The 14,133-nt window shown below is 45.7% G+C and overlaps 1 protein-coding gene across 9 annotated transcripts in view; it reads right to left on the bottom strand.

Moving 5' to 3' along the window:
• ADGRL3 (adhesion G protein-coupled receptor L3) overlaps positions 1-14,133 on the bottom strand; it is a 2,975,920-nt gene that overhangs the window by 2,047,487 nt on the left and 914,300 nt on the right. For all 9 annotated transcript variants that reach the window (XM_068233819.1, XM_068233821.1, XM_068233820.1 and 6 more), the window contains one exon: positions 13,579-13,932. In XM_068233819.1, coding sequence (XP_068089920.1) covers positions 13,579-13,932 — 354 coding nt within the window. The remainder of the gene's footprint in view (positions 1-13,578; positions 13,933-14,133) is intronic.

Consider the following 14,133-nt stretch of genomic DNA (forward strand, 5'->3'; position numbering starts at 1 on the left):
TAGCTCCCAACACCTCTCCATCCACAGTATTCTGAACAAAAGATGGGAAATCCTCTTACAGGACCCCCACCTATGACCCATCATACCACCCAAACCCGCCATCACATATAGGCCTCTGCAGCATATTAGCCCCCAGCGGACTACGTCATATACCAACAGACACCACACACAACCTCAATACCCAGATACCAGGTTGCTCCCCTTGTAACTACAAGAGATGTCTAGCCTGCCAATTCAACCTCCACACCTCTTAATTCTTCTCCTAGGTCAGAAATACAGAATATCATATTAAGGACAGCATCACCTGTGAATCAAAATATATCATTTATATCATCTCATGCCCGTGTCAACTGCAGTATGTGGGCCTCCCAAGCCTCCAACCCCACCCACCACTCACCACCTTCACTCCTGTCACAGAGGATTAAGTCGGCAACCTCCTAACTACTTCTCCTGCCACCTCCAATATTGTGGTGAATATTTAATCGCTTACACTGACTGAGTCACAATATTGAGCGCTCAATAAAGGACGCTCGTTTGCCCCCACCCATTGGCCTGATCGTTTACAACTTGACATTGAATTACGTTTTTTTAGATGCATCAAACTTAATCACTTCTTCAGTCAGCCACAGTTTTTACTAGCGTCTGGTGATTATGAGGACTCATCTACATTAACGTTGGGTGACACTTCCCTACGCATCAAAAGTACCTTTACCCCACCATCATGTCAAGTTATCAACGACTACATTAATAATGTGACCCAAGATGTAGAAAATCTTTTCAGAACTAAAGGTAATCCAGGCATTCATGTTAACCACTTCCCAACCGCCGTATATACAATTGGCGGCCGGGAAGTGGACCCCGCAAGGACCGCGGTATTGACAAATGGCGGCGGTCATTGTAGGGGCATGGGCGGAGCGATCACGTCATCAGTGACGCGATCCTCCGCCTCCGCCTGGCGCCGCTCACCCGCCGCAACATCCCGCCGGCCATACGGAAGCGCCGGCGGGATGTTAACCCGACGATCGCCGCATACAAAGTGTATAATACACTTTGTAATGTTTACAAAGTGTATTATACAGGCTGCCTCCTGCCCTGGTGGTCCCAGTGTCCGAGGGACCACCAGGGCAGGCTGCAGCCACCCTAGTCTGCACCAAGCACACTGATTTCACCCCCCCTGCCCCAAATCGCCCACAGCACCCATCAGACCCCCCCCTGCCCACCCCCCAGACCCCTGTTTGCACCCAATCACCCCCCTAATCACCCATCAATCACTCCCTGTCACTATCTGTCAACGCTATTTTTTTTATCCCCCCCCCTGCCCCCTGCTCCCTCCTGATTACCCCCCCCACCCCTCAGATTCTCCCCAGACCCCCCCCATGTACTGTATGCATCTACCCCCCCTGATCACCTGTCAAGCACCCAATCACCCGCCTACACGCTCAGATTGCCCTCAGACCCCCCCCTTATCAATTTGCCAGGGCATTATTTACATCTGTCCTTCCCTGTAATAACCCACTGATCACCTGTCAATTACCTGTCAATCACCCATCAATCACCCCCTGTCACTGCCACCCATCAATCACCCCCTGTCACTGCCACCCATCAATCAGCCCCTAACCTGCCCCTTGCGGGCAAACTGATCACCCACCCACACCAATAGATCGCCTGCAGATCCGACATCAGATCACCTCCCAAGCGCAGTGTTTACATCTATTCTCTACCCTAAACACCCACTAATTACCCATCAATCACCCCCTATCACCACCTGTCACTGTTACCCATCAGATCAGACCCTAATCTGCCCCTTGCGGGCACCAAATCACCCGCCTACATGCTCAGATTGCCCTCAGACCCCCCCTTATCAATTCGCCAGTGCAATATTTACATCTGTTCTCCCCTGTAATAAACCACTGATTACCTGTCAATCACCTATCAATCACCCATCAATCACCCCCTGTCACTGCCACCCATCAATCACCCCCTGTCACTGCCACCCATCAATCACCCGCTGTCACTGCCACCCATCAATCAGCCCCTAACCTGCCCCTTGCGGGCAATCTGATCACCCACCCACACCAATAGATCGCCCGCAGATCCGACGTCCGATCACCTCCCAAGTGCAGTGTTTACATCTGTTCTCTACCCTAAACACCCACTAATTACCCATCAATCACCCCCTGTCACTGCTACCTATCAGATTAGACCCCTATCTGCCCCTAGGGCACTCAATCACCCGCCCACACCCTCAGAATGCCCTCAGACCCCAGCCCTGATCACCTTGCCAGTGCATTGCTTGCATCTATTCCCCCCTCTAATCACACCTTGAGACATCCATCAATCACCTCCTGTCACCCCCTAGCACACCTACCCATCAGATCAGGCCCTAATTTGCCCCGTGTGGGCTCCTGATCACTCGGCCAAACCCTCAGAACCCCCTCAGACCCCCTTCCGATCACCTCCCCAGTGCATTGATTGCATCTATTTTCCCCTCTAACCACCCCCTGAGACACCCATCAATCACCTCCTCTCACCCCCCTAGCACTCCTATCCATCAGATCAGGCCCAATACAACCTGTCATCTAAAAGGCCACCCTGCTTATGACCGGTTCCACAAAATTCGCCCCCTCATAGACCACCTGTCATCAAAATTTGCAGATGCTTATACCCCTGAACAGTCATTTTGAGACATTTGGTTTCCAGACTACTCACGGTTTTGGGCTCGTAAAATGCCAGGGCGGTATAGGAACCCCACAAGTGACCCCATTTTAGAAAAAAAGACACCCCAAGGTATTCTGTTAGGTGTATGACGAGTTCATAGAAGATTTTATTTTTTGTCAAAAGTTAGCGGAAATTGATTTTTATTGGGTTTTTTTCACAAAGTGTCATTTTTCACTAACTTGTGACAAAAAATAAAATCTTCTATGAACTCACCGTACTACTAACTGAATACCTTGGGGTGTCTTCTTTCTAAAATGGGGTCATTTGTGGGGTTTCTATACTGTCCTGGCATTTTAGGGCCCTAAACCGTGAGGAGTAGTCTTGAAACGAAATCCTCAAAATGACCTGTGAAATCCTAAAGGTACTCATTGGACTTTGGGCCCCTTAGCGCAGTTAGGGTGCAAAAAAGTGCCACACATGTGGTATCGCCGTACTCAGGAGAAGTAGTATAATGTATTTTGGGGTTTATTTGTACACATACCCATGCTGAGTGGGAGAAAGATCTCTGTAAATGGACAATTGTATGTAAAAAAAATTAAAAAATTGTCATTTACAGAGATATTTCTCCCACCCAGCATCGGTATGTGTAAAAATACACCCCAAAACACATTGTACTACTTCTCCCGAGTACGGCGATACCACATGTGTGGCACTTTTTTGCACCCTAACTGCGCTAAGGGGCCCAAAGTCCAATGAGTACCTTTAGGATTTCACAGGTCATTTTGAGAAATTTTGTTTCAAGACTACTCCTCACGGTTTAGGGCCCCTAAAATGCCAGGACAGTATAGGAACCCCACAAATGACTCCATTTTAGAAAGAAGACACCCCAAGGTATTCTGTTAGTAGTACGGTGAGTTCATAGAAGATTTTATTTTTTGTCACAAGTTAGCGGAAATTGATTTTTATTGGTTTTTTTCACAAAGTGTCATTTTCCGCTAACTTGTGACAAAAAATAAAATCTTCTATGAACTCACCGTACTACTAACTGAATACCTTGGGGTGTCTTCTTTCTAAAATGGGGTCATTTGTGGGGTTCCTATACTGTCCTGGCATTTTAGGGGCCCTAAACCATGAGGAGTAGTCTTGAAACGAAATCCTCAAAATGACCTGTGAAATCCTAAAGGTACTCATTGGACTTTGGGCCCCTTAGCGCAGTTAGGGTGCAAAAAAGTGCCACACATGTGGTATCGCCGTACTCAGGAGAAGTAGTATAATGTGTTTTGGGGTGTATTTGTACACATACCCATGCTGAGTGGGAGAAAGATCTCTGTAAATGGACAATTGTATGTAAAAAAAATTAAAAAATTGTCATTTACAGAGATATTTCTCCCACCCAGCATCGGTATGTGTAAAAATACACCCCCAAAACACATTATTACTACTTCTCCTGAGTACGGCAATACCACATGTGTGGCACTTTTTTGCAGCCTAACTGCGCTAAGGGGCCCAAAGTCCAATGAGCACCTTTAGGCTTTACAGGGGTGCTTACAAATTAGCACCCCCCAAAATGCGAGGACATTAAACACACCCCACAAATGACCCCATTTTGGAAAGTAGACACTTCAAGGTATTCAGAGAGGGGCATGGTGAGTCCGTGGCAGATTTCATTTTTTTTTGTCGCAAGTTAGCAGAAATCGAAACTTTTTTTTTTTTTTGTCACAAAGTGTCATTTTCCGCTTACTTGTGACAAAAATTAATATCTTCTATGAACTCACTATGCCTCTCAGTGAATATTTTGGGATGTCTTCTTTCCAAAATGGGGTCATTTGGGGGGTATTTATACTATCCTGGAATTCTAGCCCCTCATGAAACATGTCAGGTGGTCAGAAAAGTCATAGATGCTTGAAAATGGGAAAATTCACTTTTTGCACCATAGTTTGTAAACGCTATAACTTTTACCCAAATCAATAAATATACACTGAATGGTTTTTTTTTTATCAAAAACATGTTTGTCCACATTTTTCGCGCTGCATGTATACAGAAATTTTACTTTATTTGAAAAATGTCAGCACAGAAAGTTAAAAAAATCATTTTTTTGCCAAAATTCATGTCTTTTTTGATGAATATAATAAAAAGTAAAAATCGCAGGAGCAATCAAATAGCACCAAAAGAAAGCTTTATTAGTGACAAGAAAAGGAGCCAAAATTCATTTAGGTGGTAGGTTGTATGTGCGAGCAATAAACCGTGAAAACTGCAGTGGTCTGAATGGAAAAAAAGTGGCCGGTCCTTAAGGGGGGTAAAGCCCTAGGTCCTCAAGTGGTTAAACATAATCTTATGCCAGAAGAACGACAAGCAATTAAGGAACTTGAACAAAAATAGGTCTGTCGTCAGACAGATAAGGGGTAAGCCGTGGTCGTGAAGCACTGCGACAACTTACCGATAGTAGTACTTACCAGTCACTGCCCTGTGACCCCCTACCGGATGTACAAAAAAAGATCAGGCAGATTTTGGAGAACTCAAAAGATAAATTAATTGATGACCAACTAGCAACATTTCTACAAATGGAGCATCCTAGGACACCGGTCCTATATTTGTGTCCCAAAATCCATAAATACCTACAACATCCCCTTGGCCGACCGATTGTGTCGGGAATAGATTCAGTGCTATCCCCTGTGGCCAAATACCTTGATTACCTGCTCCGCCCATATGTATTAGCTCAAACGTCCTACCTTAGAGATACGACTATGTTTTTGGAAATTATTTCTATGCTGAGAGACATTCCTGATGACAGTCTTTTGGTCACTATGGATGTCGAGAGCCTCTACACCCCCATCCTACATGATGGGGGTGTAGAGGCGGTACGATATATACCTTGTTTATTGCATCAGATTTTTCTGACAAACAAATAGATTTTTTGATTGATCTTTTCCGTATTGTACTGACATGTAATTACTTTGTATTCAATGATCAATTTTCTCGACAGGTACGAGGCACTGCTTTGGGGTTGAACGTGGCCCCGTCCTACGCAAATATATATATATATGAATGTTTACGAAGAAAGTTTTGTATATACAAATCCTATTTTTCATAGATATGCCAAGATATGGCTAAGATATATTGATGATATATTTTGCGTGGGGGCGGGGCCACATTCGACCCTTGATGAATTTGTGTCATATCTTCACCAACAAAATGAGGCTATTCACCTTACAGTACATTGTGACACACAAGTTGTCAGTTTTCTTGACACCATGGTTTCTCTGAAAGCAGGAAGTTTACAAACTGATCTGTATGTTAAATCTACAGATCGGAATGCCATTCTGTCATATGACAGCTTTCATCCTACTAGTACTAAACGTGCTATACCGAAAAGTCAGTTTATGCGCATGGCCCGTATAGTGGCTGATGGTGAACTTAGAGAGTCCCGGTTAGATGAGACGTCTAAAAAGATTTTGGCTCGTGAGTATCCGCATGATCTAGTGGATAGTGCACGCAGGGAGGCATGTGAACCATCTGGCTGTTCTAGGGGGAGGAGGTGTCCTGGCAGTCGTCTGCCTTTTGTCTACCAGTATAATATTTGGAGCAAATCCATAGGTAAAATTCTGAAGAAGCATTGGCACACTGTCTCACTACTTTCCTTCTGCTAATGAATTTCAGTTACCTCCATTATTGTCTTACAAACGAGCCCCCATCTGCGTGACAGGCTTGTACACGCAGAGATGAGGACCTTGGTCAGACCACCAGAGAGTCACCCTCGTAGGGGGACATTTCCTGGCCTTAACTGCGTGCACTGCCACTCGATTATTAGATCTTCATATTTTGTTCATCCATATTCAGGTAAAAAGTTCTACAAAGGGATGTTATAACTGTAATTCACAGTATGTCATTTATTATTATTATTATTATTTATTTATTTATATAGCGCCAACATATTCCGCAGCGCTTTACAAAGCACAATAAGACGACAAGGGGGAACATAGATACAACCAACAAATGTACAGCAGAGTTCCAAGCAGCACAAATATTGTTACAAGAACAGTAAACATTAGGAGGATGACTTATTTACTTAAGTGTCCATGTGGACTTATTTATGTAGGCCAAACTACCTACAAATTCAAACTTAGGTTATCGGCTCATAAGCCATCTGTAACAAACTTATTGAACAAACAGTTCCAGCCCACTTTGTTAAATATGGACACCATGTGAACCAACTACGATGCAAGATTATTGAGGATATTTCACCCATGAAAAGAGGTAGCAGTAGATTGAAAACATTACTATACAGAGAGGCCTTTTGGATCAGGACACTTGATTGTCTTGACCCGAAAGGCCTTAACCACCCTGGCGTTCTATTAAGATCGCCAGGGTGACTGCGGGAGGGTTTTTTTTAAATTAAAAAAAACCTATTTCATGCAGCCAACTGAAAGTTGGCTGCATGAAAGCCCACTAGAGGGCGCTCCGGAGGCGTTCTTCTGATCGCCTCCGGCGTGTTTTGCTTACTTCGTCGCCATGGCGACGAGCGGAGTGACGTCATGGACATCAGCCGACATCCTGATGTCAGCCGCCTCCGATCCAGCCCTTACCGCTGGCCGGAACTATTTGTTCCGGCTGCGCAGGGCTCAGGCGGCTGGGGGGACCCTCTTTCGCCGCTTCTCGCGGCGGATCGCCGCAGAGCGGAGGCGATCAGGCAGCACACGCGGCTGGCAAAGTGCCGGCTGCATGTGCTGCTTTTTATTTCATCAAAATCGGCCCAACAGGGCCTGAGCGGCACCCTCGGGCGGTAATGGACGAGCTGAGCTCGTCCATACCACTAAGGTGGTTCACAGAGAATATAACCCCTTTTGTAATAAATCTATTCCTATTTTAGTTTTTTTGTGTGTGTGTATATTTTACTTTATTTTATTTATCTTTATTTTTTATAATTTTTATTATTAAAATTTTTTATTATTATTATTTTTATCTTTATCCATTTTTAAATGTTTTATTATTTTATCTTTTTTATTTATTTTTATTTTCATATTTCTTCAGTTTATAGCATTGTGATTTTTGTTTATATAATATTTATATTATTGTTTTTTTAATGTTTCCGGTTATGCCCCCCCTTGCTGATCTGTTAATATATACTGAATGTGTTCATATTTTATAAATGTAAGATTATTATTATTATTATTGATTTATAAAGCGCCAACATATTCCGTGGCGCTGTACAAAGTAAGAAACAAACATGGGGTACATAATAATACAGACAATGGTGTACACCAATATACAAGATACATAATTAGTGATAAAATACAAAAAATGATACAACATACAGAATGCAAAATACAGAATTGGTAATGACAGTGATAAAAGTAACATGATGAATAAAATGTATAATGATTTCCAAGACACAAAAGGGGGAGAGAGTCCTGCCCTTGCAAGCTTACAATCTAAAGGGAATGGGGGGAAACAAGAGGAGGGGTAGTATACAATAAAATATATAGAGGCAGCGTGTTTTAGGATACCTAGTAGGAGTGCAATTTGGTCTTAGGACAAAGGGAAGTGGCCTAAGGTAGCGCATATACTTGTCGGAACAATTGGTCTCTTCTGGTTATCTTGGGACGTTTTTACTGTCCCGCTGTCTCCCACTGTACTGCCCCGCTCTGGGGCAGACATCTGTTGTCATGGCAGCACGGCGACTCTGGCACCTGCAGGATGACGTGAGCGCGTGCAGCACATGACGCACGCATAGCCTTGGGGCTTTTCCATCATGCGTACGGGTCGCTTCTTCCACGTTCCACGTTGGTTTCCTGTAAGTGGCCAGTCAGAATCGTGCCGGCTGGTCACGAGGTGCTGGAGTTTGCCGCGCTCCAATGCGGCCACGCCACCCGCCCAACATGGGCGGTCCTGTGCCGCAGATGACGGTGGGCGCGTCTGGAGTAGTGTTGGGCGAACAGTGTTCGCCACTGTTCGGGTTCTGCAGAACATCACCCTGTTCGGGTGATGTTCGAGTTCGGCCGAACACCTCATGGTGTTCGGCCTTTTAAGTTCGGGTTCGCCCCGAACTTCTGTATGCCCCCGAACAGGGCCGAACAGGGCCCCTGTTCGGGCGAACAGGGCCCTGTTCGGCCGAACAGGCCGCAATACGGCCCCCCTATGGGGTCGCAGGCATAAGGGGGGAGCATGCCCCGATCGCGGGGGGGGTCGGAAATTCCCCCCACCCCCTCCGCTAGCGCTCCCCCCTCTGCCCGCTTCCCCATTCAAAAGTTTCAAGAAGTACCTGTATAGCGGATGGCCTGGCAGTGGGCGGCACTGTGGAGTGAGGAGGAGGAGGAGTCCGGAGAGTGACGAGTTGAGGGAGGCCGGGCAGCGGGCGTGAGGTCAGAGAAAGGGCGGAAGTTCCGCCCTTTCGCTGACCTCACGCCCGCTGCCCGGCCTCCCTCAACTCGTCACTCTCCGGACTCCTCCTCCTCCTCACTCCACAGTGCCGCCCACTGCCAGGCCATCCGCTATACAGGTACTTCTTGAAACTTTTGAATGGGGAAGCGGGCAGAGGGGGGAGCGCTAGCGGAGGGGGTGGGGGGAATTTCCGACCCCCCCCCGCGATCGGGGCATGCTCCCCCCTTATGCCTGCGACCCCATAGGGCCCCCAAAATAGGGATGTTCGGGAAGTTCGGGGTTCGGCCCGAACATGCCGAACATCTCGGCCATGTTCGGCGAACTTTCCCGAACCCGAACATCCAGGTGTTCGCCCATCACTAGTCTGGAGGCTGGGACAGGTGCAGGGGGAGGTGGCGAGACAGCTACAGGTGAGCGCCGTTTACTCCTATTGGCTCCAGTAGACTTGAAGTACACTCTGCCTCTGAAGAAGCTGGTTTAAACCAGCGAAACAGCTGTCGGGCCTTTTTTACCCCCACTGCTGTGTACCTGTACTTCCCCCACCGGAATAAAGGAATTTTAAAGAAGCGGTGCCTCCTTTTCCTTTCTTCAAGTCTACTGGATGCAACAAACTTGTGGATGAGCACGCTCCTTCTTCCGGGTCTTTTCCTCTCAATATTGTCACACATTACTCCTATTGGCCCTACCCGTTTCCTTTCAGTTCCCCATCAGGTCCACTAGTGTGTTAAGGATCTGTGATTGGTCCAGAGATTCTCTGGACTGTGATTTGCTGCCGTTTATGGTGGGTGTGTATAAATAGCTGTGATGCTGTGCATTGATTCTGACTGTCACTGGCTTGATAAAGGGATGGATCCCGAAACGTAGCACTCTGTGTGACAGCCTGTATTTAGGAAACTTCAATAAAAGAGCATTTACTACTACAGATGGTGCCGGCTTTAACTTCTATTCCAGATTACATCCGGATGGTTCCCGGACAGCCTTGGCACATCCAAATTGATACAAGGAAGGTGTGCCTCCTCACTACTTTCTCAAGACACTAGCCTATGAACACAAATGGAGGAAATCCCACCTCAACTCCGACTTTTTGGAGTACAAGGCCAACCTGCAGATGTTCTATTCTGCATTAACTGATGCCAAACAAAATTACTTTGCTGCACTGATTGGATCCCAAGCCTCCAACACTTGGTGCCTCTTCACCACGTTCAACTCACAGAGGATTAAGTCAGCCACCCCCTAACTACTTCTCCTGCCACCTCCAGCCCCCTAGACCCTGTGCCATCCAACTGACTCCGTCCACACTTCACAGTCCTGGCTCCAGTCCTTACCTCTAAGTTTAACCTCTCCCTCTCCACTGGCAGCTTCCCCTCTGACTTCAAACAGGCCACTGTACTTCCCCTACTAAAAGAACCCTCACTAGATCCCTCACTCCCCATCCAGCTACTGCCATATCTCCCTCTTCCCTTTTGCATCTAATCTCCTGGAGTGTCTAGTCCACCAATGCATGATCCATTAACTTGACTCCAATTTCCTGTTTAACCCCCTACAATCAGTATTTCGGCCAGCCCACTCCACCGAGACTGCCCTCACCAAGGTCGTCAATGACCTCATGCTCGCCAAGGCCGAAGGAAAATACATCATCCTTCTCCTCTTTGACCTCTCATCAGATTTGACAGTCGATCATTCCCTGCTTCTCCAATCCCTGTAATCTATGGGTGTCCATGACCTTACACTAGCATGGTGTCCCTCCTACCCCTCAAATAGTTCCTTTAAGACCTCCTTCCATGGTTTCTCCTCAACCTCCACCCCCCTTTCAGTTGGGATCCCCCAAGGCTCTGTGCTTGGCCCCCTGCTGTTCTCAATTTACACCGCCTCCACCGGCAAACTTATCTCCTCTCTAGGCTTCAACTATCACCTATATGCAGATGACACCCAGATTTACCTCCATATCATGGACCTCTCCACCAACCACCATCACTATAAAGAAGGTATCCTCCTGCCTCTCAGCTATCTCATCCTGGATGACTGTCAGGTTCCTTAAGTTAAATCTGGATAAGACAGAACTCCTAATCTTTCTGGCCCGTGCAGTCTCACCCCCACGGGCATCTATGGCGCTGTCAATGGCACAACCATCCGCCTAACCACACAAGTTCGCTGCCTGGGTGTCACCCTGGCCTTAGCCCTCTCCTTTACCCCCCCCCCCCCACACACACACACACACACATACACACACATCCAAACCCTTGCTAGGGCCTGCAATTTTCATTTATGCAACATCTCCAAGATCCGGCCTTTCCTGACACCAGACACTGTCATACTTCTTGTCCATGCTCTCATAATCTCCCACCTGGACTACTGCAACACCCTCCTGTGAGGCCTTCCTCAGAACCACATTGTCCCCCTAAAATCTATCATGAACGCAGCAGCCAGATTAATCTATTCATCCCACTGCTCTGTCTCTACGACTCCCCTATGCAAATCCCTTTACTGGCTTCCAATTAGCTTCAGAATCAGCTTCAAGATCCTATGCTTGGCCTACAAATCTATACACAAGTCCTGCCCGACCTACATCTCTGCAGATACACACTTGGCTGCCCACTTCGCTCCTCCAACAACCTCCTCCTAACCAACCAAGCATCTTGCACTCCCATGCACAACTACAGGACCTCACTAGAGCTCCCCCATCCTGTGGAACTCTCTCCCACTGCCCATCAGGCTTGCTCCCTCCTTTAACACCTTCAAAAAAACACTCAAAACTCAATTCTTCATGGAAGCCTACCCCACATGGATGCTACCCTAACTCTCTCTGCCGTAAACTTCTTGATGCAACCCTCCTCCTTTCGGGTCACCACCCCTCCCTCTAGATTGTAAGCCTTTGGCAGGGCCCTCTCCCTTTGTGTATTATACTTGATTGTACACTCTACCCAGACTATGTGAACTTGTATTATTAGCACTACCACTCCAGTGAATGATTTGGCATTGTATTGTTACCTGTATTGTGTTGTATATCTTATTGCTTATAACCTGTTATGCTGTCTATTACCGGTATTGTGTAGTCGGTCACTCCTGTTATCATTGTCTGTAATCCTATATATTGTACAGGACTGCATAATATGTTGGCACTATATAAACCCAATTAATAATAATAATAATAATAATTATGCCACATGAAGGAAGTACATCAGGGAGATCCCACTAAATTAACCTTTGCAGGATTAATTCATATCCCTCATCTACGAGAAGAGGTGACCATAAAAATAAATTAAAGAGAGAGGAGGCCCTCCTGATCTTACGCTCAGATGCAATGGGCACACTAGGCATGAATGACTATACATGACGGACCTATACGGACCTTTCATGTTTCCTGGAGCCATAATCTATTTATGATTTTGAATCCACGTGTTTTAATATATCCATTCAACATGCAATGATGCAATGATTGTACTCCCTTGTTACCTTTTCTCCCCCCCCCCTTTTTTTTGCATTCCCATTCCTCCCCCTTTCTCCCCCCCCCCCCTCCTTTTACCCCTCCCCTCACTCCCGCAGCTGTTTTGGATCTAATAATGTCGCTTGTATATATGTTGGTGCTGAATTATAGCAGTCCACCTCTGAACATTGATTCCTTTCAAAGGCCTCCCTAATAGAAAATGTATCAGCAATCAGGTGTATATTTAATTTTATATATATATATATATATATATATATATATATATATATATATATATATATATATATATATATATATATATATATATATATATATATATATATATTTGTTCTGTATAGGGGTCCATGCAGCTCTTATCTGTGCAGTTTGCCCCCTCTGCTTTGCACTTGTTTCTTTTTTCACCCTTGGTACTATGGGCTCGATTCAGTAAACCGTGCTAAGTGTTAGCACGCCTGTGAAAAGCCCTATATCATGCCTAAAGTTAGTTTAGGCATGATAAATTCACATCTAAAGACTTTAGGCGTGATAACTAGGGTGCTAACTGGGTTAGCACCCTTTACTAAATTCACATCGCGCGCACAGTTCCGCACGCAAAACTTTGCGCGCGCACCGCAAAAGCAGCGCACCCAATGTGCCTATAAGGTCGCATTGGGTGCAACCTTAATGTCGCACCATGTGACATTAAAGTCGCACGCAATGCGACCTTATAGGCGCATCAACGCGCCGTTTTCGTCGCACCGCGATGCGACATTTCGCGCACACCGCGCTGTGGGCACGCAAAGTTTTCAGTGTGGGACTTTGCGCGCAATGTAAATTTAGTAAACGGTGCTGACCCAGTTAGCACCCTAGTTATCACACCCAAAGTCTTTAGGCGTGCTAACTGGGTTAGCACCGTTTACTGAATCAAGCCCTATGTCTTCAGAGCCACACTATTTTTTGTAGCCACTAGATGGAGGTATATTTGCAATAAAGCAACAATCAGCAGTGCTGACTCTCTCCTGCACTTCTTAGTCCTTATTAAAAATGCACATTCTTTCATAAGTGCCTAAAATTCTGCTTTAACTGCAATGTTCAATACTTACAGTGATTAGACTTACCAACTGTTCCTAAAGGGCATGGCTGTTTTGCTGTTTGTCCTTGTCGAGTTTTAAACCACATAATTTCACGAGCTTCTACAGCTTCGCAGCTCTCAGCACCGACAGCTGGCACTTGTGATGAAAGTGGTATGGAATGTGTAGTGACTTGAGCAAGAATTTCAAATGTTGGTGATAGCGTAGATATATTCCTCTCAGTCAGTACTGAAATTAGAGTTGTTTTTACAGTGTTGGTGACTGTAGTCCACTGTGTTGTGGTGGTAGTCATAGCAGCAGTTGTAGTAGTAGTGGTAGTAGTAGTAGTAGAAGTAGTAGCTGTTGTACTTACGCCAGTATATTGTCTTGATGGAGGAAAGTCTTAAAAAAAAAAAACATATACATACTTGTTAATTTTAATAGCAAACACATAAAGAGGTTAACAACTTAAAATCCGCTGCAAAATGATCAGGTAGAGAGACAGTCAGAAGTGAGACGTGGAAGATAAAAATGTTTACGTAAATAATCGTACTACTATTTTAAAAAGAAATAGAAGTGATGTGATTTAACCCTTTCTCAGCC

This window comes from Hyperolius riggenbachi, chromosome 1 (genome assembly GCF_040937935.1).
Source record: "Hyperolius riggenbachi isolate aHypRig1 chromosome 1, aHypRig1.pri, whole genome shotgun sequence".
In the NCBI taxonomy this organism is placed as follows: domain Eukaryota; kingdom Metazoa; phylum Chordata; class Amphibia; order Anura; family Hyperoliidae; genus Hyperolius; species Hyperolius riggenbachi.